This window comes from Sphaerodactylus townsendi, linkage group LG12, assembly GCF_021028975.2.
Source record: "Sphaerodactylus townsendi isolate TG3544 linkage group LG12, MPM_Stown_v2.3, whole genome shotgun sequence".
NCBI lineage: Eukaryota > Metazoa > Chordata > Lepidosauria > Squamata > Sphaerodactylidae > Sphaerodactylus > Sphaerodactylus townsendi.
The window spans coordinates 21,730,839-21,754,231 of record NC_059436.1 but is presented as its reverse complement, the minus strand read 5'-3'; the positions used below and the strand labels follow the sequence as shown (position 1 = coordinate 21,754,231).

The 23,393-nt window shown below is 46.1% G+C and overlaps 1 protein-coding gene across 2 annotated transcripts in view; it reads left to right on the top strand.

Annotated features, from left to right (window-relative positions):
* CBL (Cbl proto-oncogene) overlaps positions 1-23,393 on the top strand; it is a 44,478-nt gene that overhangs the window by 17,419 nt on the left and 3,666 nt on the right. The window contains exons 3-15 of one of the 2 annotated variants that reach the window (XM_048512977.1): positions 8,716-8,862; positions 10,957-11,113; positions 11,961-12,082; positions 13,794-13,931; positions 15,126-15,213; positions 15,570-15,701; positions 16,486-16,689; positions 17,079-17,210; positions 18,765-19,145; positions 20,070-20,164; positions 20,772-20,927; positions 21,791-21,894; positions 22,274-22,456. In XM_048512977.1, the coding sequence (XP_048368934.1) occupies positions 8,716-8,862; positions 10,957-11,113; positions 11,961-12,082; positions 13,794-13,931; positions 15,126-15,213; positions 15,570-15,701; positions 16,486-16,689; positions 17,079-17,210; positions 18,765-19,145; positions 20,070-20,164; positions 20,772-20,927; positions 21,791-21,894; positions 22,274-22,456 (2,039 nt within the window). Of the gene's footprint in view, positions 1-8,715; positions 8,867-10,956; positions 11,114-11,960; positions 12,083-13,793; positions 13,932-15,125; positions 15,214-15,569; positions 15,702-16,485; positions 16,690-17,078; positions 17,211-18,764; positions 19,146-20,069; positions 20,165-20,771; positions 20,928-21,790; positions 21,895-22,273; positions 22,457-23,393 lie in introns of both variants that reach the window. The other variant, XM_048512978.1, reaches the window with a different exon arrangement.

Below are 23,393 nucleotides of genomic sequence, written 5' to 3'. Positions count from 1 at the left end.
TCCCCCAGGTACATTTGGCAGTATTCCTCACAGAATGTAAACAAGGAAGCTGCGTTGTTATATTTTAAGAGGATATTTGTGCTTCCAGGAACCTCATCTGTTTTTCTCAACCGATTAATAAAAGTATATATAAAATGTTGGACTCCTCCAATATTCTTTCTGTTTGTGAATAGCAGAGCAAGGTTGTAGCTTTTTAGATGCAGGGTCAGTGGTCTAAGACTGTTACTGTTAATGTCATTATGTTTAAAAATTACACTCTGCATGAATTTGTGTTACATTTGCTAATAGTGATAATGGAGATAATACCTGGCTTTTACAGCCGGTACTGGAATAGTCATTGCCTCCTGAATTGTAATTTTAACTTGAATTGCTATATGAACAAAAAATATTTTTCCTTTTTGAGCAGTTGTTGAATATATAAAGCGTATCTTTGTATTCTCAGAGCGGTGTTCCTGCTCAGGGATTAGACCATCACAAATCTTTCTAATTATGGATGATTATTGGGGCTATTGTATTCCATAAAGACCCTCACTTTGAGCCCTTTGTATGATAACAGGTAGAGAGACCTGCAACAAAATGTTGTGGACTTTGGGTCATATTTCTCTGCACAATTTCCACAATATGACAACCTTTGTCTTGTACTCAAGTGTCCCTGTTGTACAAATTTTGCTACCATTAGAGATGGCTGCCTTTACTGTTAGAAACAAAGATGGGCTGGGGGGCCCATAGGGCATTGAAGGTCAGGCGGGAGTCAGGTGGCATCAAGTAGAGAAGCAGAGGGGGGGATGGGGAACGAACAAACTGATGGCAAAATACTTTCACTTTCCCTGGGTAACCAAGTAGAGGCACCCAGGGCCAGGTGGCATTATCTCAGTCTTCTGACCTTGAGTCCATCCTGCATTCCTGTCTTTCGTGCCTTCTGCAGTGTTTTCTTTTGCATAATTTACTTCTTACTATGTGAAGAGGAGACAAACTGTACAGGTCACTAGCTGAACTCTGGGAGATTTCCCAGCACTCTTATGCTAGAACGCATTTTAGCTGTTGGACTTAATCATCTTTTTAAAATAAACTAAGGATGTCATATCCTCTGCCCTGTTCTAAATTCCACATGCCTTTTTAGTTGCCTGAAAGGAGCACATGCAGTCCTGCTTGGGCTGTAGTTAGTTTCATTTTGTACAACGCATTAGGAATTAGTCTTGTGTTGTGTTAGACAGCTGCATGAATTAGTTCTGGTTCAGATTTTTTTCTGCTGAATCTGAAATTCACAACTATTGAGTTCATTGTTAGCTCTATGAACTGTAAATTAAGAAGAAGCCATTCCAAGAACAAATCCTGCAAGTTAGGATTTTTTTTGTGAAGTACCAGAGATACTGGCTGAATATGTGACATTGCCTGACTGGTGAATTTTTAAAGAAGCGTTACTGGTGCCAATTAAAATGTAACAGTTTAAAACATTTAACTCTGACTTCTGCAAGGCAGACCCTTACAATGGAAGCATGTTTTTTATCCAGCCAACAGGAAGCAGGAAAGGAACAGTCTGCTACGGGTCAAAGGGGAACAGCATCAGAAAGATGAACTAGGGGAAGTGGGGGGCCCATTTCAAGGCTGCTGTGTGTGATTTTGGTAGGACTGGAAATACACGATTGACCCGCTGATTTCCTGGAAGACGCATGGAGCCAAAACAGTGAAGACAGAGGAAGGAAGTTGGGCCACCACAGCACAGACGAAAAAGGCAGTAGAGGGCAGTTATCATTCAGGGTCCTCACAATTGGATCTGGTGTGGCTTGCCTATTTTTACTGCTGGAATTGGATCAACATAGGATGGCTACAGGTGGTTGTTGATGCTTGTATAAGACTGGTTGCTAAAGCAAGAATGGAAAGCAGAAGGCCTGAGGGCAGCTTGTGTTTTCTGCCCTGCCGCCTTCTTGTGGTTTGCAACCTATGTTTTACTTTAGGATTGATTTGGAAGTTCTCACTGATTTGGGGTGTGTATGTGAACATGTTAAGCAGTTTTGAAAGGAAACCATTCCCAGTGGTGATCTGTGTCAGGAATGTGGGAATTTGAATGGTGATAACTTTGAAGTAGATGGGGGGGGGGGGGGCAAGCTGGCCTTGTTTTTATTGATCTTTGGTTGCCCTCAGTTACATCATATGACTTCCCCCAGTGACTTTCCAATGTGATTTCACGGGGAAAAAATGCAAAGATTAGATGGGAAGGAGTGACACAGAATCAGTAGTCAATGTCAGCAAGCAGGATGGTATTAAGATTTTAGTCCAGTATCATCTTAAAGACCAACAAGAGTATAAGCTTTCAAGAGTCAAGCCCCCCTTTATCAGATCAGGGAGCATTGATTCTTGAAAACATGTATCCTGGAAAATCCTGTTGATCTTTAATGTGCTGCTGGACTTGAATCTTGCTCTTATACTGCAGATTACCATAGCTACCTACCTGAAATGATTTTCATGGAAGATTATTGTTATTGCTGTTATTAAGAAAATTTCTGTGCCATCTCTCCAGAGAACCTGGTCAAGGCAGCTTACAACTTAAAACATCTTAAACAGCATGGAAGTAATTAAAAGTGAACAAACTATTTAAAACCCAGCATTAGGGTGTTTTTGCTGGCACTTCAAATTTCCATTGGGACATTGTTGTTTTGGATGACGAACTGCTGAGTGATGGGTGTATCATCTACCTGATAGCTTGAAACTAGACATCATTTATTTGGGCGATTATTCTTATGTGGAATGATTTGGAATGAACTTTGTGTTATAAACATATGCTGTAATGCCCAGCAGAGAAGAACACATCCTTGTTCATTTGCTGAGTGCCTTCTGCCCTGAATCTGTGAGACTTTGTCATGCCCTCCCTGGCCTTCAGAGGCACATAAAATAATTATGCATGGTTTTTAACTTTTCCTCATGCATGTGTAATTTTGTGTCCTAGTTTATAATGGCAAGTAGTGTTTTGACTTTATGCTTCTTAGTTACCTGAGAGCAACTGGTTTAAAAAAAAGTCCGTTTAGCTAATCGCGTTTCTCAGTTATAATTACTTCAGTTTCCTGGGAAAAAAAATACTTTCCATCAACAGAGGCCAGTGAAGCAAGAGATCACTTCCCTTTCCAGACTTCTAAAGAAGCTGGCAGTGAGGTTGCAACAGCTTTGCTAACTCTTATTCTTCAGTTTTTCAAAAAAAAAAAAAACTTGATCCGCTTTGTCTATTGCTTTTTAATTGGTTAGGTCCAAAACGATCCTAATTAATTGTGGGCCCTTTCAAATCTGCGAGCCTTCCCAAAATGTGTGTTGAGCAGCTGTCATCCTCAAAAACATCCACTGGAGAATAATGTTCGGCAGCTAGTTCATATTCAGCTTTAATTAGTGAGACTTGCAGTCTTGTGCTTGAATTGGGCTTAGTACCTTGTGGAAAGTTGCCAGTGCCCGGTTTGTTGGAGATTTTATTTATCTGTGGCCAGTTTTCCATCCTCCTGTGGCAGATAGGCATACTGTGGGGTTTCTGTAGTCTCTTTGTGATCCTAATAAGGACTAAATCTAGAGTGTGTGCACAAGCAAACCTAGTTTCCGTGTGGCGCAACTGAAATAGTTTCCCCGTTATGCAGTACATGTTTTTCCCTGAGCCAGAACTGCCAACTGTCAGGCTAAAGAAAATGGGGGCATCTACACCATTGCAACCCTTCATTTATGGAAGCAAAAATGATGATGTCTTGTTGGACCCAGCCCTGTAATATCATCAAAAAAGGAGGGAAGGCAGGGATTGTCCCTATGCTGGAGCTGATACCTGCACATTTTGATGGTAGAGTATCAACCTCCACCACATTACAAACTGGTCTGGAAAGAGGCTAGGGGAGGAGAGAGTTAGCCTCACTGGTGCTTATGTCCCTTTAAATGAGGTTCATCATTGTTTACATTATTTATAGTCCACCTTCTCAGTGAGACTTGAGGATTACATAGTGTAAATCAGTGCAGTCACTGGCATGCAACATCAGCTAAGCAATGCAGTAGGGCCAGGATTACAGCAATCTGAAAACAAAGCCATAACAATTAGACATGATATATTAAATAATGCACAGAATGATACTACATAACTAGAAAATGCAGTGAGAGCAAGATAATACATCCAGCAAACAGACAGTACCTACAGTATGTTGTAATGTATTAAACCATTCCAGTTTAATATAATCCTGGTACCTTTTAATGGAATCTGCTCAGATCAGCTGAGCCCCATCAAAGATGGGAAGCATAATGTTCTCCTTCAAGATCTCAGGGCTCATGACTTGTGTGACCTCCATCTTGCCAGAATTCAGTTTCAGCTCATTCACTCTTGGCTATTTAACCATGACAGCCAAGAAAGTAGCACAAGGCCTGTATCACATTACCAGGAGATTTAGATAGAAAGAAAGAGCTGGGTGTTGTCAGAACATTGACATCCAGTTCCAAAACAAAGCATGTTTTCTACTGAGTACTTTACGTAGAGATTAAGTAGCGTGGAGTGATTTGAGGAAACCTTTAAGTCTGGTCTGTTGGGAACAATTGAAACTAATCTGGAGCACACACCTTGATACCTACTTCTACTTCCAAATGTCTACAAAGATGTTGTGGGCCACGGTATCAAGACTGCTAATAAGTCCAGTAGGCATGGCTTCAGATGGAGATTCTCAACTTCAGACAAAGATCCTCAAGTAAAGCCACTAGCGCGTTCTCTGTCCCATAGCCCAACCTGAAACCAGACTGAAAAGGTTACAGAGCAGAGGAGTTATCCAAGAAGGCTTGGAATTGGTTTGCTGCAGCTCTCTTAATCACGGGCCTAGTGGGTTTCCTGGGCTGCTTTCCCACAATCACCTTGCCCAGAAAGGTCAGACTATAGACCAGGCAAGAATTTTGTAATATATAAATAGAGGGCAGATAAGGTTCTTTTTGAGTAGCTGAAGACAGCATCCCAAATCAGTGACTGCTTTAGCAGAGACATCAGTGGCTTGTTAATGGAGTCCTCACATGATTTTAGAAACCAGTATGGACAAGGACCCAGAGCACCTGTGGTGGCCTTCACAGATCCCAGGTTCCTGTCAACATCTGTCAGGGCAGCTGGGTCAAAATGGGCAAGATGATGGATCAGATATTTTGTCTGTTTGGGTCATGTAACAGCCAACAACTATGTCTCACTTAAGAACCTTGTGTCCAAATATAAGTACTCAGAAATACCCACCACTGTGATGAGCAACATCTCACCAAACTATCCATGGTATTTGTCTAGAAAAATCTGCTGGGATGTCGTTACCAAGAATCCCCCCTCTCCCAAGTTCTATATCAGTTTGCACTTAACCTGTAGAGAAAAAATGGCTGAAATCAGTAGGATGCTGCATGATGCTATAAATCACTGGTTTCTTCTTACGTTTTTACTGATATGTAACTAGATATTTGTTTTTTGGGGTTTTGCCATCTTGTATATGTTTTAATGGTAGAATGGCAGGATGTAAACCTTTTAAATAAATAATCATGGTTTGCCAATAACAAAATGAAAGGCAACTCATTTAGAGAGCATGGCTTTGTTGATATGCTTTTATTGATACATATTCAGTAGAGTATTCAAGCACTTAACAAATTTCTTCTTGTAAGATGACTTCATTGTTGAGGCTTTTTGTTTCATTCACAAACACCTGCCTATTCTGCAGAAGCTAGCAGTGACATATAATAATTGCTATAGTGACATTTGTAATATAGCAAGGATTCCTATTTGTGGCCTTCTGTGCAGACCTACATGGACCATTGCAGATTTTACCGGTTTGCTCTGATGTACAGACGGTGGCATGCAAGAGCTTTTGGTATTTGCAAAATCCTTATGATAAGTTTAGGTTTTTGGAAGAGGCAGATATCAGCATTGACAGAAGTGAGTCTGGGGACATTATACTGTCAGTTATAGCAGACATGAACAAGTAGTGCTGGTTTTGTAAAAATTAAAACAGTATTGTAATGCCTTTGTACAGAGCTGGGTTATAACTGAATTTGGAATAATACTCTGCAGTTCTGGTTGCCATGTCTCAAATAGGATATTGCAGAGCTGAGGAAAGTGCAGAAGAGGACAGTCAGGATGACTAAGTAGTTGGAACACTTTTCATATGAGTAAAGACTGAAGAGGCTGGGTCTGCAACCTGCGGCTCTCCAGATGTTCATGATGAAGGATTATATAATTATGCAAAGAGATTATCCCCTCCCCCCATAATATTAGAACTCAAGAGCATCCAATAAATTGATGGCAGTAGGCACAGGATGGAGGAACAGAAGTAATACTGTACTACCAAATGAGGAGAATTCACTGACGGTGGATGTAGTCATAGAGGTGCATTTAAAAGGGGGTTGGATGGATTCATGGAGGAGAGGTCTATTAAAGGCTACTAGGTAAGGTGAGAAATTGGAACCTTCTTGGAAGTAGCATCAGAGGAAGGCTGTGGCTTCTGTGCTTCTCTTCTTGACCCTCTTGACTATGTTAAATATGACCCTGAACTAGATGGACCCCTGGTCTGATCCTGCTCAGCTCTTCTTGCAAAGGTATACTGTTGTCAGGTATACTGGGTTAGTTCTGATATTCTTTAGTATTACGGACCCTTTTTATGTTGCTAGTAGACAAAGCAAAACTTCATGAATTTGTGTGTTGCAGGAGGCTTTAGTGGTATTAGTTTGGGAATTTTTACCTGCTTTTCCAAAAACTCATGGAAATCAACCAAGATGAAGCCTTCTAATTGCCTCATAGTCCTGTTTGATAAAAGCTGCATGGAGCTTTAAGAAAAGAACTGGCTAATGAGATAGGCACGAACTGTAGTCTGGCACTGGAGATTAAGAGTGTTAGGCAGAAAAAACAAGACCACTTTGTCTCCCCACTAAATATCATTAATAAGCATAGAACAGCAGTAGGTTCTGCACAGCTGCCGATGAGTCCATTGATGGGAAGGAAATGTGGGTTTGTGGGTTGTGTGTGCAGTGATGGAGATGGGTGTTTAACAACTTTATCTCATTTTATGTTTTATTTGTACAAACTGCCTGATGCACAGAACTGTTTCTTGATAAAGACCACTCCTCCTGGCTTTTGGATCCAAGTTCTTGCTTTTATTATCAAAACTTGTTTTATGGATGCAGAGTGATGTTCATAGTTGGAGAGGATGTTGCAAAAGTAGAAATGTATATGTGAAAGGCAACATCCGCACACTCAGTCTTCACTGTTTGAGTGATCTTGAGTTTGGGTTTGCAGAAATAAGGAACTAGGTCAAAGTTTCCTTATGAAGGTATACTGTTGCCTGACTTGGCATCTGCTGTCAAAGTACTCGGTAGGCAGTATATGGCCAGTGTGGTTGGTGGTGTAATGGGTTAGAACAGGGGTCTGCAACCTGCGGCTCTCCAGATGTTCATGGACTACAAATCCCATCAGCCCCTGCCAGCATGGTCAATTGGCCATGCTGGCAGGGGCTGATGGGATTTGTAGTCCATGAACATCTGGAGAGCCGCAGGTTGCAGACCCCTGGGTTAGAATATCAGACTAGGATCTAGGAGACCCAGATTTGAATCCTCAGTGTGCCATGGAAGCTTGCTGGGTAGCCTGGAGCCATTCAACAGAGCCAGTGTGGTGTAATGGTTAAGAGCAGGTGCACTCTAATCTGGAGAACCGGGTTTGATTCCCCGTTCTTCCATTTGAGCTGTGGAGGCTTATCTAGTGAATTAGATAAACTTATGCACTCCAACACATGCCAGCTGAGTGACCTTGGGTTAGTCACAGTTCTTCGGAGCTCTCTCAGCCCCACCTACCTCACAGGGTGTTTGTTGTGAAGGGGGGAAGGGAAAGGAGTTTGTAAGCCCCCTTGAGTCTCCTTACAGGAGAGAAAGGGGAGATATAAATCCAACTCTTCTTCTTCTCTTGATCTAACCTACCTACAGGGCTGTTATGAGGATAATATAGAGAACAGCAAAAGCCACTTTGGAGTTTCCCCTGACGGAAGAGAGTAGAGCATAAATTATGCAGATAAATAAATATGTCTCCTGCTGGCTTGGAAACTGGAAATGTTGTGGATCTCACACAAAAATCCAGCTAGACAATTTATTTACGTTCAGGATTTCTGATTCTACAGACTTCCTTCCTCCCCTTTTCCTTTTCACTGTCTTTAGATTTGTGAAACTGAAGGTGCTTCCTCTGTGTATTCTCCCTTCTCTAAAAACCATGAATCTTGCAGTTTATTTCCTGTGCTTGGGCAGGCACCACTTAGCAGGAAATGACACTCTGGATTATTCCCTTAATAAAGTATGATTAAATTATAAAATATACACAAACTGGTGTCATGAGAGGAAAAAGTAATCAAATTAAGGTGACGTATTAAGTAGTGCTTTTGCTCTTTAACTTGATCATAGACTTCCTGCAGGACCTCGAATGTGTTTCTGATTTTTCTGTTCCATAGCTAAAATTCTCGCCTACAAGGGATTTGCGAGGCAGAGTTTCCAAAGAGCTGTTTGTTAGAGTGTACTGAGACCCAGGTTTCATTGTTTCAAAACAGTCTGCCCAAATGTGACTTAAAAATTGTACCTTCCTGCATTTCTCCTACTTTGCTTCGAGTCAGATGGAAGGTGGAAAGTAATATTTTGGGTCTTATTTGCTGCTTGCACACATTCCCAATGGTTCCTTGATTCACATTTTAAGACAAATACATGTTTGTGATCTTTCAGGCGCAACCTTACAAAACTGTCCCTGATCTTCAGCCACATGCTAGCGGAACTGAAAGGAATTTTCCCAAGCGGACTCTTCCAGGGAGACACATTCCGGATCACAAAGGCTGATGCAGCAGAGTTCTGGAGAAAAGCTTTTGGAGAAAAGTAAGTGGAGAAATCTTCTACTCAGGATTTGGTAAGTCTTGAAGGACATCTACACTGCTTCTAAACATGCCTGACCTACCTGTTTTGACATCAATCAAGAACATATGAGGGAATCTTATGGGGAGGGCCTCAGGGGAATAGAACTGCTAGCGCCACCTTCAGAGACGTACCTGCTGGCATCTTTTCCAAGCATTTCCCCAAACACTTTCTAGGGCTCACTATAATTACCACTAGCTCCTGGATCCATAGCTTTCAATTCTACTAAAACGTAGGTGTTAAACTCGTGGCCCTCCAGATATTATGGACTACAGTTCCCATCATCCCCTGCCAGCATCATGCTGGCAGGGGATGATGGGAACTGTAGTCCATAATATCTGGAGGGCCACGAGTTTGACACCTGTGCACTAAAAGATCCATTTAGATCACTAGACGTTAATTTACGCATGAGGTTTCATGTGTTACTGGCATATGGATCATGGTGGTTTTTCCTGTGATGCTGCCTTTGTGACCACTTTTTCCCCCTCAAGGCTACTGCCAGTGTGACTTTTGGTAGAACCAAAGAGATCCATCAGTACTAACTAGGGGTTCAAGGCTCTGGCTTCCCTTTCACTTCTATCAATGTGTACAGCACATATTATCTGCGTGTGTGTGTGGTGTAGTGGTTAAGAGCAGGTGGATTCTAATCTGGAGAACTGGGTTTGATTCCCCACTCCTCCACCTGAGTGGTGGAGGCTTATCTGGTGAACCAGATGTGTTTCCACACTCCTACATTCCTGCTGGGTGACCATGGCCCTTTCCGCACGGGCCTTTTACAGCGCCCTAGGGACGGCAAAAACGCCGTCCCTAGGGAGCTGTTCGCATGGGGGGCGCAGCTGCGATGCAGCTATGCCGCCCTCGCTCCCCCCCAGCGGCGCGAAGCCACTGTTTGCAAACCTTGCTCCCCGTGCGAACGGCAGCGGCTGGAAGGCACCATCCCCCCCCTTCTCGATCGACTTACCTTCCCTGCGACCTTCCGGCGCGTCGCCAAGGCCTGGGGACACGCACCCCCTGCCCTGCAACTCCAGAGCGGTCGCGCAGGGCAGGGGGGCATGTCCCCTGGCCTCGGCGACGCACCGGAAGGTCGCAGGGAAGGTAAGTCGATCGGGCGACGGCACAGCACTGCGCCGTCTTCCCTGTCTTTACTGGGACCGTTCGTGTGAACGGTCCCGGGGGGGTGGTGGTGTTGCGTCGGCGTCGTATATGCTGACGCACCCCCTAGCATGGCCGTGCGGAAGCGGCCCTTGTCTCTGTAGAGGTGGTCAAGCATAGCTGGAGGCCAGAATCATATATTCTTACAGAGCTTCTCTTATGCACTGGAATCCTAAGAAAAGGTGCTTGGAAATAGTTAGCTGTCAAAATGTTTGCTTGTGGCGCTTGCTCAGATCCAGTTGGTTTTCTTCTTGCCTTCCACCAATGGTCTTGTCACTGGCTTAATGTCAAAGCAGTTTAGACTTTTTACAGGGAGATTATTGTACATGGAAGGCCTTGCTGCTTCCTTGTTATTTGCCGTTACATAAATAAAGCGACAGGCGCTTTGGGAGGAGCCATGGCTCATTGGTAAAGCATCTGCTTCACATACAAAAGGTCCCAGGTTCTATCCCTGGCATTTCCAGTTAAAAGGACAAACCTTGGAAAGCTGCTGCCTGTCTGAATAGGCCAGGGGTCTGCAACCCGCGGCTGTCCAGATGTTCATGGACTACATGGCCATGCTGGCAGGGGCTGATGGGATTTGTAGTCCATGAACATCTGGACAGCCGCAGGTTGCAGACCCCTGGAATAGGCAGTATTGACCCTAATGTATTAGTGGTCTGGTTCAGTATCAGGCACTTACGTGTTGACTTTGGAAACCAATTCAATCGGTGCATTGACAAATTAAAAAATATAGCTTCTGTTGTCAGCTTGTGTGAACTGTTTCTGTGAGGCAAAAGTCTTAGCTGCATTCGCCTTTCCTCCTCCGTTCATGACTGTGAATCCATATAGGACGTTGTGGCAAAAAAATGTTCTTGTCAGCCCCTTGCATGCTGACTGGTGGGCTGCTCCTTTGTTCCCTGCCAGAACCATCGTCCCCTGGAAGTTGTTCCGTCAGGCCCTCCACGAAGTTCACCCTATCAGCTCAGGCCTAGAGGCGATGGCCTTGAAGTCCACGATTGACTTGACATGCAACGATTACATTTCTGTGTTTGAATTCGATATCTTTACACGACTGTTCCAGGTAAGAGGAAAGAAATATGGCTTGCCTAAAAACACAGGCGTAGCTGAACAATCAAAATAGCTTCCAAAGTACTGTTATGTGTCGCTGCTGTCCTTGTTTGTTGTATGGTAGGCGACTGGCCAAAGGATACAACACCGTAATTAGCTCAGCCCTCTCCTCTAGCACGGGAGGCTGTCTTCTCCTCTCACAGCCAATCTCTGGTCTGTTTTTCTGCCATTTAGACTTCCAGAAGTGTGAGTTTTAGATGCTGACACAACACCACCGTCTCTTGGGTAGCTTTGGCCCCTTCCGCACACGAAAAATAAAGCATTTTCAAACCACTTTCACAACTGTTTGCAAGTGGATTTTGCCATTCCGCAAAGCTTCAAAGAGCATTGAAAGCAGTTTGAAAGTGCATTATTCTGCATGTGCGGAATGAGCCTTTGACAAAAAAGAGTGTTGTGAAATTGTGGACTCTTTTTGACAAGAGTTGCAGGTTCGGATCCCATCTGAATTTTAACTCCTAGCTGAGCGAGCCAGGAATCGTCCAGCCTCTGTTTTGTAACAGGAAAAATACTTGTGAGTCCGAATGAGAGAAAAGTTGTAGCTGCTGTCAGCTTGTGGGAAACCTTGCTCTGTATTTTTGTAATCTCAAAATCCTGGGAGTGAAGCCACCAGAAGCTAAATGGGCTGCTTCTCGTGAATAGGGCACGGGGCCTTGTGGTGTGGGATACAGCCGAGGAGGGCCTGATCTGAGGGGGTGAATTGCATTTCAGTTTTCCTCGGGTGGGGTGGGGGTGGGGGTTGGGGGGGAGAAGGCTGGCTTTGCCGCTGCTGACCAGTTACTGATTGGGCACTTTGTCTTCAGCCCTGGTCCTCTCTGCTTAGGAACTGGAACAGCCTGGCGGTGACTCACCCGGGCTACATGGCATTCTTAACGTACGACGAGGTCAAAGCACGGCTTCTGAAATTCATTCACAAACCTGGCAGGTAAGTGCTTGAAACAGGATCCCTTTTTGCTGATGTGAGGTATCTTGTACCGCTTGCTGTGGCTGGCAAAGTTTAACATAATGGCAACAGGGTGATAAAACGCTTGTTATGCATTTAGAAAGTTCCTTGCTCGCCTTTCAGCCAAAAGCTTTCTCAGAGGGCTCAGGGTTTTGTTGCTGAAGGTCAGTAGGTTGCACTGTGGTGTTCCGTGAGCCCCTGAAGGTGTCTTGTGTCGACTCAGACCATTTGGTCCACTGGGTCAGTGTCGTCTGCCCAGATGGGCAGCGGCTCTGCAAGGTCTGTGCCAGAAGTCTCTCCCATTGACATGACTGCCTTTCAACCGGAGATGCCCTGGATCGAACTGGGGACCTTCTGCATTCCAAACAGATGCTCTGCCACTGAGACACGACCCATCCCCTTCTGTAGTGTTACTGCAGACCTCGAGCAAATCTACTGCAGTCGGGGTGGTCAGCCATGGCTGCCTCCGTGCTCACCTGTTGCCCGGAGAGAAACGAGAGCAGGTTCTCCATAATGCTCCAGTGGTCTCCTCATCTTTCCTTTTCACTGCAGGGCATAGTGTAGAGTTCTGCCTCAGTACGTTATATTGCGCTCCCCCTGCCAGGGAAATGCTACACGAGCTCTGCTTATGCCTTCATGTCTTCTGGTCTTTAAGGGATACCTGCCCTGAGTTCTCCAAGGAAGATGTGCACTGTTTCTTCTGGGGGTGGGAAATCTTATCTAAGTGATGATGGGTGGGCTGTGAGCAGGAGCTCTTGGCCTTTTCGCTTGTTGCTTGGGGGCAGTTTCTGCTCCTAGAACCATTGAGTCGGAAGGGGCCATAAAGGCCATCTAGTCTAACCCCCTGCTCACTGCAGGATCAGCCTAGAACAGGGATCTGCAACCTGCGGCTCTCCAGATGTTCATGGACTACAATTCCCATCTGCCCTCCTAGCATGGCCAATTGGCCATGCTGGCAGGGGCTGCTGGGAATTGTAGTCCATGAACATCTGGAGAGCCGCAGGTTGCAGACCCCTGGCCTAGAACACCCCTGACTAGTGTTTGTTCAGCCGCTGCTTGAAAACTGCCAGTGAGGGGGGAGCTCAACACCTCCCCAGACAGCTGATTCCACTGTGGCGAGTGTGCCAAACAGCAGGCCTTTTTGCGGTCAAGATGTGCCGCATAATAAGTGCTTGTTTTGCAGCTCGCAGTGTCTAGTCCGCAGTTTCCCGTGGTGTGAAAAGGAAATTCTTGTTTGTCAGCAAACCCTCCCTCTTCATTTTATATCACAAAGGTGGGTGGAGGTCTGTGAAAAGAGGCCCGTGTACCAGGAAGCCAGGAAAAATGTCCAGATTCCAAGGAGAAATGTCAGACTGGGGCAGAACCAGAGTGTGTTGGATATGTCTTCAGGATATTATTGCCTTTCATTGGGATCTTAGGCTTTCCCTTCAGTAATCTCATATAATCCAAAGCTGACTTTTAACATCAAAAAAGTTGAGAGCATCTTTGCACTGATGGATGTGGTGAAGTTTCATCTTAGGGGGAGCATACAACTGTTTGAAGTCCTCCTTTCTAGCTGTGGGTGGTCTCCCGATCCGCAGAAACCAATTCTCCAACTGGATGGTTTATCTTTTTAATCTTCAGGAAGAAAAGGTTGCATCCATTTGACGAGTAGCGAAAACTGTATTGAAATCTGTATTCTTTTTGTTTGCAGTTACATTTTCCGACTGAGCTGCACACGATTGGGTCAGTGGGCCATCGGTTATGTCACTGCCGATGGAAACATTCTTCAGACGATCCCCCACAACAAACCCCTCTTTCAGGCACTGATAGACGGCTTCAGGGAAGGCTTGTAAGTGGCTCCTCAGCATGTTTCGTAGCAAATCCTGAACTTTCTGTTAACCGATGTTCTTCAGATGCAGTCTTGCATCGTCATTAGAGGGTGGAATAGAAGTCTTCAGTGTTCTGGTGGCAATTCAGCAGTGGTGACTTTTCCTTGTTCAGGATTTATCAGATTCCATAGCCAAGTGTGCCACTGAGTCTCAACCAATTCGACCCCATGAAGTTCCACCCCACAGGATTTTCAGGGCAAGAGAGGAGCAGAGGTGGTTTGCCATTGCCTTCCTCTGCATAGACGCTCCAGTCTTCCTTGGCTGTCTCCCTTCCAAGTAAAAGAAAGAGAAGAAGAGCTTGGATTTATACCTCCCTTTCTCTTCTGTAGCCATATTGGCAGACAGCTCATTACAAATCCAGTTCACCAGATAAGAGCCTGCTACTTATGTGGAGCAGTGGAGAATCAAACCTGGTTCTTCAGATTAGAGTCCACCTGCTTTTAACTACTGCACCACGCTGTCTCTCAGTATTGACTCTGCTTAGCTTCTGAGCTCTGACAGGGCTACTCTGGGCTGCTAGGACTGCTACAGACCTGCAAACACTTGTAACATATTCCATTCTGCCTTATGGAGCTGCATAATTATTTTGCGGGCCATTCATTTAGACTTCTTTTGCACACCACGATTGCAGGTTGGGTCCATCTTTGTTTCAGTTTAGGCTGTCTGGTTGTGCCGTAAAGAGTAGACTGGAAGCATGCCTCCACTTGTTCAGGTGAAGAAAAAAGTATACCACTGCGATTGGCTGGAAGAGGGGCTTGAGGCTGAGAGCGATTGTTATGTTTCAGCACATTTGTGCTGAAGCTTGTATTGTGGTTCACCAGCTGCTATTTTCAGCCTTCTGGATTTTGCAAAGTGTTCTCTTGATAAGAGAGTTCAAAATGACATTTCCCCCCTCAGTAGCCAATCTTTCCCTGCTGAGGCGACGTGCTACATACAGAGGGCAATGTATTTGTTTATTTAGTTGCGCAATTCCCCTCTTTATCCTCACAACAATCCTTGTAGGTAGGTTAGGCCAGGAGGATGTGACTGGCCCAAGATCACCTAGTGAGCTTCCGTGCAGGGGATTCGAACTTGGGTCTCCCAGATCCTAGTCTGACACTCCAGCCACTGTTCCAAACTGGCTCAGTTGAACCATCTTGTCTTCTCCTCTGTAGCTACTTATATCCTGATGGGAGAAATCAAAACCCTGACTTGACTGGTCTCTGTGAGCCCACGCCTCAGGATCACATTAAAGTTACACAGGTGAGGACAGAATTCCACCTTTCTTTCTTTTTGTTTCATTGCATGTCTTGTCCCCAAGCATTACTTCAGTTCTGTTACACACAGGCTTTTAAAGCTTCTTTAGGTATTGTGCAAAACATGAATTTCAAGAGGAAAAACTGATTCTGGAGCAGCCAAGGAGGCTTTTTCGAGTGGTGACATTATTGTGATTGTTTGGGAAGACAGCTTCTCTTCCTTCTTGCTCCTCTTAAATTGATAGCCTCATAAAAATTGTCCACTGCCAGCTCTGAAGCTGGGCTTTTAAAAGCTGTCCAGGTGACGGACTTCTCTGAAAACATTTTGATTCCAGTCTGCTGTCCCTTCTCCGCTCCTTGCAGGAACAATACGAACTGTACTGTGAGATGGGCTCCACCTTCCAGCTCTGCAAAATCTGTGCCGAAAATGACAAGGATGTGAAGATTGAACCCTGCGGCCACCTGATGTGCACTTCCTGTCTCACGGCCTGGCAGGTGAGGAACCTGTTCCCTTTGCAGCCTCTCGGCCAACCTGTTGTGTTCACTGTGTTTTGACCGAGCTGCTGCTGACTTCACCAAAACTTCTGCATGGAGTGAGCTTGGCCTGCCTGATATTCAGTGCAAATCAGCAGCTCTGTACAGCTGCACATTTGAAGATGTAAATTTGCCCCATGCCTTGAATTTTGCAGGTGTGAACACCCTGAGTCTTCTGAACGAGGCATGGTAGAAGTTGTCCGGTATCTTTCCATATCAAGATGAAGTGGGGGAAACACATGTTGGGCAGCATGTACTATAGCCTGTTGTTCTTTTGTCTCTTGGGCAGGCACAGGGTTACAGATTGTCTGGCACCACACTGTATTATAGTTGGGAAAAGCACACTGCAGGTGTGTGGGTGCCTGGCTTGCCTGGTGTAGTGGTTAGGAGCAGTCTGGAGAACCAGGTTTGATTCCCCACTCCTCCACATGTGGTGGACTCTTATCTGGTTAACAAGATTTGTTTCCCCACTCCTACATTCCTGCTGGGTGACCTTGGGCCAATCATGGTTCTTTCTCTGAACTCTCTAATCCTCACCTACCTCACAAGGTGTCTGTTGTGGGGAGGGGAAGGGAAGGCAATTGTAAGCTGCATTGAGACTCCTTATGGTTGAATAAATGCAGATGATATATAAATCCAAACTCTTTCTACTACTCCTCTGTAGTATTTAGATGCACTTACTGTCAAAGTTTCTGATGCTGATTGTGGACACTCTGTTGTGAATCTCCTTTCTTCCTTCCTTCAGGAATCGGAGGGCCAGGGCTGCCCGTTCTGCCGATGTGAAATTAAAGGCACTGAGCCCATTGTAGTTGACCCATTTGATCCCCGAGGAGGGGGAGGGCTGCTGCGGCAAGGTGCAGAGGGGGCCCCCTCCCCAAACTATGATGACGACGATGACGACAGAGCAGACGAGTCGCTGTTCATGATGAAAGAACTAGCTGGTGCCAAGGTAACAGGGCCTAATGCTCTTTGCAGGGGAACTGATCACAAACGTTGGACATACTTGACATCTTCCTAGCACTTCCTGGCTGCATCCAAATGTTGGCCATCGAATATAAAAATACCGCTGGCGTTATCTGAAATAATTGTTGGAACTTCTCTGTTACCTCATTTGCATTGGATTAAAGGGGAGTGCTGTGGGTCGTTTGGCATTGTGGCAGAGATTGTTCTCGCTTGCTTCTGCCGTAGTCCTCCGTTAGGTGGGTGTGTACTGAACACATTGAAGCTGCCACCTAGTGGTGAGAAAAGCCAGAGTAAGTGTGATGCTCAGATCTACAGATGCTGCAGAGCAGCTCCTTTATCCTGGGTGTAAACGCTTTGGTTTTTGTTTCTGTTCAGGTGGAGCGTCCTCCTTCTCCATTTTCAATAGCTCCGCAGGCGTCACTCCCTCCGGTACCCCCACGATTAGATCTTCTGCAACAGCGAGTATCTAACCCACCTGGAGCTTCAAGTCCAGGGACCACTTCTAAGGTACAAAGTCGTCTCTTTTTCTCTTGTAGAGTGATGAAGTGGAGCCTTCCTGACTGTGGTCTTATTCTGTCTTTATCTTCCATCCCAATCTGGTGCTGGTGACTCTTCCATTGTTCGGTTAATCTCTTTTCTCCCTCTCAGACAATGGGGGTGTTTGCCCAGAGCTCAATTATTAATCCAGCTAAACATCAGGCACCCTGACCTGGACAGTCCAGACTTGCCAAATCTCATCAGATCTTGGAAGCTAAACAGGGTGGGGCCTGGTTAGTATTTGGATGGGAAACCACCAAGGAAGTCCTCGACTGCTACCCAAAGTCAGGCAAGGGCAAACCACCTCGGTTATCTCTTGCCTTAAAAACCTTCTGGGTGCCGTAAATCGCCTGTGATTGGATGCCTTCACCACCAAACATTTATTTATTTTATTTGTTTTATATTCACATTTATACCCTGCCCTTCCCAACTGGGGTCAGGGTGGCGAACAACAGTAAAATTACGATTTAAAACAACTATAAAACATCAATCCAACATTTAAAACGCTAAACACGCGCACGCGCACACGCACACACACACACACACACCCACTCCCCCATGGGAGGCCAGGTCAGGCTGGCCGGCAAGATGGAAATGCCTGATTAAAAAACTCCATCTTACAGGCCCTGCAGAACTCATTCAGGTCCTGCAGGGCCCTGATCTCATAGGGGAGCTTATTCCATTAGGTGGGGGCCAGGACTGAAAAAGCTCTGACCCTCGTGGAAGCCAGCCGGACCTCCTTTGGGCCAGGGATCTCCAGTAGGTTCCCCTCCAATGAGCAAAGGGACCTAGTGGGACAATACAGGGAGAGGCTGCCTTGAACACTGGATTGGCATTTTTCCTGAAACTTAATTTTCAGCAGTGTGACTAAGCCCAAGGCTTTGTTTGACATCCTTGCTTAGTCATTCCAAGTGTGTCTGGAGGAGCTCCTTTCATAGTCTCCTCTGTCATGGCTTCTGTAGCAGGTTCAGAGATCAGGTTCTTCTGAGAATCCAACATCCTGATTACAAGATTCAAGTAGCACCTTAGAGACCAGCAAGATTTCGGGGAGCTTTCAAGAATCAGATAACGAGACATTTCTCTTTGTCAGATAACAAGTTTTTTTGACTCTCAAAAGCTCATACCTTCAAAAATCTTGTTGGTGTCTAAGGAACCGCTGGACTCTAATCCAGCTGCTCCATTGCAGACCAAAACAGCTACTGAAACTGGTGGTAATTGGGGTTATTGCGTGATGTCATCTTTGTTAATCTTATCACTGTGTTTTAATTTTAATTTTAATGGGGTTTTGTTTGTATGTGTTCTAAGAGGAAACTATGTTGTACACTGCTCAGAGCCCTCCGGGGGTATATAAAACCCATACCTACCTACCTACCTACCTACCTACCTACCTACCTACCTACCTACCTACCTACCTACCTACCTACCTACCTACCTACCTACCTACCTACCTACCTACCTACCTACCTACATAAAGACTGAGTCTCAGTGGCAAGATGTGCTGATTCCTTGTTTGCTGTTTTGCAGGCAATGCCCGGTTCCCTTCACAAAGACAAACCTTTGCCGATTCCCCCAACGCATCGAGATCTGCCGCCGCCGCCACCTCCAGATAGGCCACATTCTATCACAGCGCCGGACACGCGGCCTCAGAGGCGGCCCCTGCCCTGCACGCCCGGAGACCTCCCTTCCTGGGACAAGTTGCCCCCCATGCCTTCTAACTGCCAGGGGGAGCTGTGGCCGTCACGGCCGATCCCGAAAGGTCTAGGGATGGCACTCAGTCCCAGTGAGCGTTGGGCAGCTAGGGAGCTGACCAATCGCCACTCGCTCCCCTTCTCGCTGCCTTCGCAGATGGATTCCAGAGCGGATGCTCACAGGCACGGGAGCACTCTTAGCCTGGACACCACCATGGTAAGTGCAGCCCAGACCAGATGGCCGTTTCCCGCTGTTCTGCTCTTGCTCGTAGTCCCAACAGACTGCTTAAAGGTAGAGTAGATGTATTAATTTCTCACCTTAGGGGAGTACAGCCCTAACCTCAAGTGATAATTCAGGGCAATTAGCACCTGGTGCCTGCTCTGTACACTTAACTGCAAGAGGTTGTCTTTATACTGAGGAAGGGATTTGAAGATTGACACATTCCTCCCCCCCCCCCAATAAGTGCAACATAACATGTGATGTGACCAGTAGAAATGTATGTTTGCCTGATTCCTCCCTACTGAGTGGCCTGTCTCACCCATAAAGTAGGTTGATTCCTGGGCCAACATTTGCACAAAGTCAGCCAGAGAGGAAGTGTCAGATTTGGAAGCCCTCTTTGGGAGGAGACGCCTGTTGAAACTATGTGGAGACACCCCCCATTCTCTCATCTGTTGTACTCAATAGCAGCTTTTGGTGGCGTATAGTATTTTAACTGCTATGCTGGGCAGTATCCAAGATTCGGTGAAGCATCTTCATAGCATGTTTACTTACAGATTGTGAACACGTTTTAAAGAGCTTTAACAGTAACATAGGCAGCCCCCCACCCCGCCCCCAGCCACCCTCCATTGCTTTACGCCTTTCCCTGGCCCATAAATGTCAGCCAAGATCTTCCTTGAACTCTTCCTCCCAGCCTCAATCCATATTGGGGTGTGTTTTTCACTGTGCAATAGCTGGTTCAAGGGTGCAGGACAAATGGGCATTTGTCGTGCTGTCATGTTGTGGTTGTTTGGAGGTGCTAAGAAGTGCTATCTAGGAAAAACCCTCTTATTAAAGGGAAATAAGCAAGGCCCGTAGTGAGGATGTCTTTTGTTCAAACCGCCTGCCAGTGGTGGCGTTTGACACAGCGTTTTTTTTTTGCAGACTCAACCCAGTGGGCTGCCGGCTGGTTCGGACACTGAGCATTCTAAAATAAAGCCCTCCTCTTCTGCCAACGCCATCTATTCTCTTGCTGCAAGGTACGTTTTCCTGGGGAGGCTTTTAACAGAAACATCTCAGCATTACAACTAAGCTGTTGGGTTGGTTCACATAGTCAGTAGTTGATGGCTGAGCGTTTTACTATTTTACATGCAGACGTCTACGGTTAGGGCCTTCATCTTTCCTATATCAGAAAATCCGAGAAGCTAAAATAATGGAAAAGAGCATGGCTGGTTTTGTTTTATTTTCTTGGGTCTAACTTGATCACAGTTTTGGTAGTTTAAAATACAGTGGGTTTTTTCCCCCCCTTTGGGAATATATTTTATGCAAGACAGTTCGCTGAAAGAACTGAGACTGTCCAGATTTGTCAGTTGGGAACAATCTGGTAAATCTTCAGAGACGGAGCGGGAGAATTCGGCGAAGATAAAGCTGCCTCCTCTTTGCGAACGGGGCATCTGCTGATTGGGGCGGTTGTTTCATAATGCCAGAGGTCTTGCAATTAGCACAGGTCAGGATAATGGGGATTTGATTTCCGACTATGGAAGTCAGTCCAGTGTCTCATTTGCTACCGTTTTGTCTCCACGCACCTTTGTCTCTGTGCATGCCCTCCCCCTCCCCCCCGCCCCCAAATCTTCTCCATCCCAACAGGCCATTGGTTGTATCAAAGCTGCCCACTGGAGAGCACTCGGAAAACGACGAAGACACCGAGTACATGTCGCCATCTTCCCTGCCCCTTGTACCGCCTGGTTGTGCAGTACCAAAGCAGGAGACCAAGTTGCCTTTGGAGGTGACTCCGAGTTCACGGTAAGGAGACTGGTTCAGGAGAGCCCGTGGGCTCTGTGTTGTTCTTATCTGCCAGGGATTGAATTGCATACTTGCTCCTTTCTGAGTCCATTGAGCGGGCTCTAATTCTTAGATAAGAGGTGTCTAATCCTTCCCTCCAGATGTTTGTGAACTACAATTCCCATCAGCCCCTTCCAGGGGCAGATGGAAATGGTAGTCCACAAATATCTAGAGAGCCAGGATTGGACACCCCTTGACTTAGATCCGAAGCTCTGTCCAGTTTGCATTGATACGAACATGTCATTGAAGGCTGCTAAAGCTCCATCTGCAGAGCTAAGAGAAGAGCCCCTTGGCGATCTTGCCCTTTGCCCAAAAGATGACTCCTTGTCAGCGCCTCTGTCATGCTTCAGATCCTTTAGATGCTTTTTGATATGATAAAATCAGTCTGACATGACTTGTACTGAGTCAGTTGCCTGTACTTGGTGTTTGGAATCCAAATCTCCACAATACAACACTAGGCATGTAAGTGACCAGAGGTATTCGTGCTGGATGAGCATCATCCCAAAGATTGCTCCTGCAGAGCAGCCTGCCAACTCTGCTCCAGCAAGGCACTATGTCTCTTCTAAAGGAACACCTCAAAATCTTTTCATGGTGACTTCTCCCCTGCCCAGGTGTGGACTGGGGTTTGGAGTAGGGATAGTGGACCGTGTTCTGGCAGACAGCTGTAGAGCTTTGTGAGCAATGCATGGGCAGAAAAAAGCCGCATTCCGTGATGCACCTCCATCCCCGTCCTTTGAGATGCAGACCTGAACACTGTCTTCCGCTCGCTCGTTTGCAAAAACTGGCTAAGTTACTGATGCAGATGTACTTTATGCTTTGTGCAGAGTGTTGGAGTGTGACCAGGAATTGGATGGCTGTACCTATGAAGCCATGTTCAACATCCACTCCCAGGCAGTGCCTTCTGGCTCAGAGACGGCCAGCGTTCCTGGTGAGTTTCCTGAAGCAGATTTTATGGTTGTCCCCAAGAGAAAAAGAATTTGTTTTCTACGAAGCTCCTGCTTTCCTCTGCCAGGGATTGAATTGCTGCGGAAGTTCTCTTGACTGTGAAGGGAGAAGCAGGGTTGTGCTAAGAAAAAGGAAATTTTAAACAAAAATATATGTTCATTTGCCTGTCATTCCCACCAGCTCAGTGATATTTTGAAAGCCTTTCCTTACTTGTTGCCTGTTGTGCCGTTCCTTTCTGGGCTGCCCCTTCTGGTTTGGGAAATGGAGAGTTCCCCTTTGAGCCGCTTCCCCTGTGAGTGAGTTTTCAGGAAGTGGGGTTGCAGCTCACGGAGTGTGGCTTTTGTCTTGGTTCTTGTTTCAAGAAGGGGGAGACATGGCAGGCGCCCACGCAAGCAACGGCCCCGAAGAGTTGGAGAACGAAGAGGACGGCTATGACGTGCCCAGGCCACCCATCCCCTTGAGTGTGGCTCGTCGCACGCTCTCTGATATTTCCAACGCAGCCTCCGCCTTCAGTCGCGTGTCTCTGGACGAGGTTGTTCTGGCAGGTGCTTAATCTCGAACTTTGCTGTTCTGTGCAGTGATGGGTAATGCTCCCTGTAAGCCGTGTGGGTGTACAACCACACAGTCATTGTGTTGGTGCTGTGCAGGTAAAGGGCCACCTGGCAGGGGGAACTCTCCCAGGCGGCTCAGTTCTGCTCAGTGTGTGGGAAGTTCCACACAGTGCTGGGGAACAGTTAGAGGGCGTATTGGTGGTGGGTGATAATTCTGAAAGACGGGAGAGAGGGAGATAGATGAGGAGCAGCTGTGGGTGCCTAGCTGCATACGTCTGTACGTTTGTTTCAAAAGGGCAAAATTTGTTCACCTTTGAGATTAGGGGGCAGAGATGCCAGCCAGAGATGCAGGAGAAATATGAGGAGCAAAAACTACCAGACCATGGCCACAGAGCCCAGAAAACCCATCATTGCCAGACATTTGCAGGGGGAAAGTGAGTCACACTTTTGGCTCTGTCCAGGTCCGTCTTGTCTGCTCTGATTGGCCTTGGCTTTCCATGGTCTTGAGCAAAGTTCTTTCATGGCACCTCCTACCTAATTTTATTTCAATTGGAAATACCGGGGACTGACCAAAAGACCTTGTGCATGTGAATCAGATGCTTCTCCTGTGAGCCACAGCCCCTTGCCAGGGTCCAAGCTCTTGCCTTAATGGAGGCGATTTCATGAGCTAGAGCTCTAGAATGTTCCAGAGCTATTTCTGCATAGAGCAGAACCCTTAACAGGACTGCACAGAGAGCATGGAGAGGAATGGATCAGTAGCCTTCAGTATTCATCAGCAAGGGATTGAATAACCTTGGAAATCTAAGCAGAAACGTGTGATGGATTAAAGTATTCCGTGTCAGAGAGAAAAAAAGTGCTCTCTTGCGCCCTTGTTTGTTCTCTCTTCTCCCTCCCTGCTCCTCCCATTAATCACACGGTTCTTTCTCCTTCA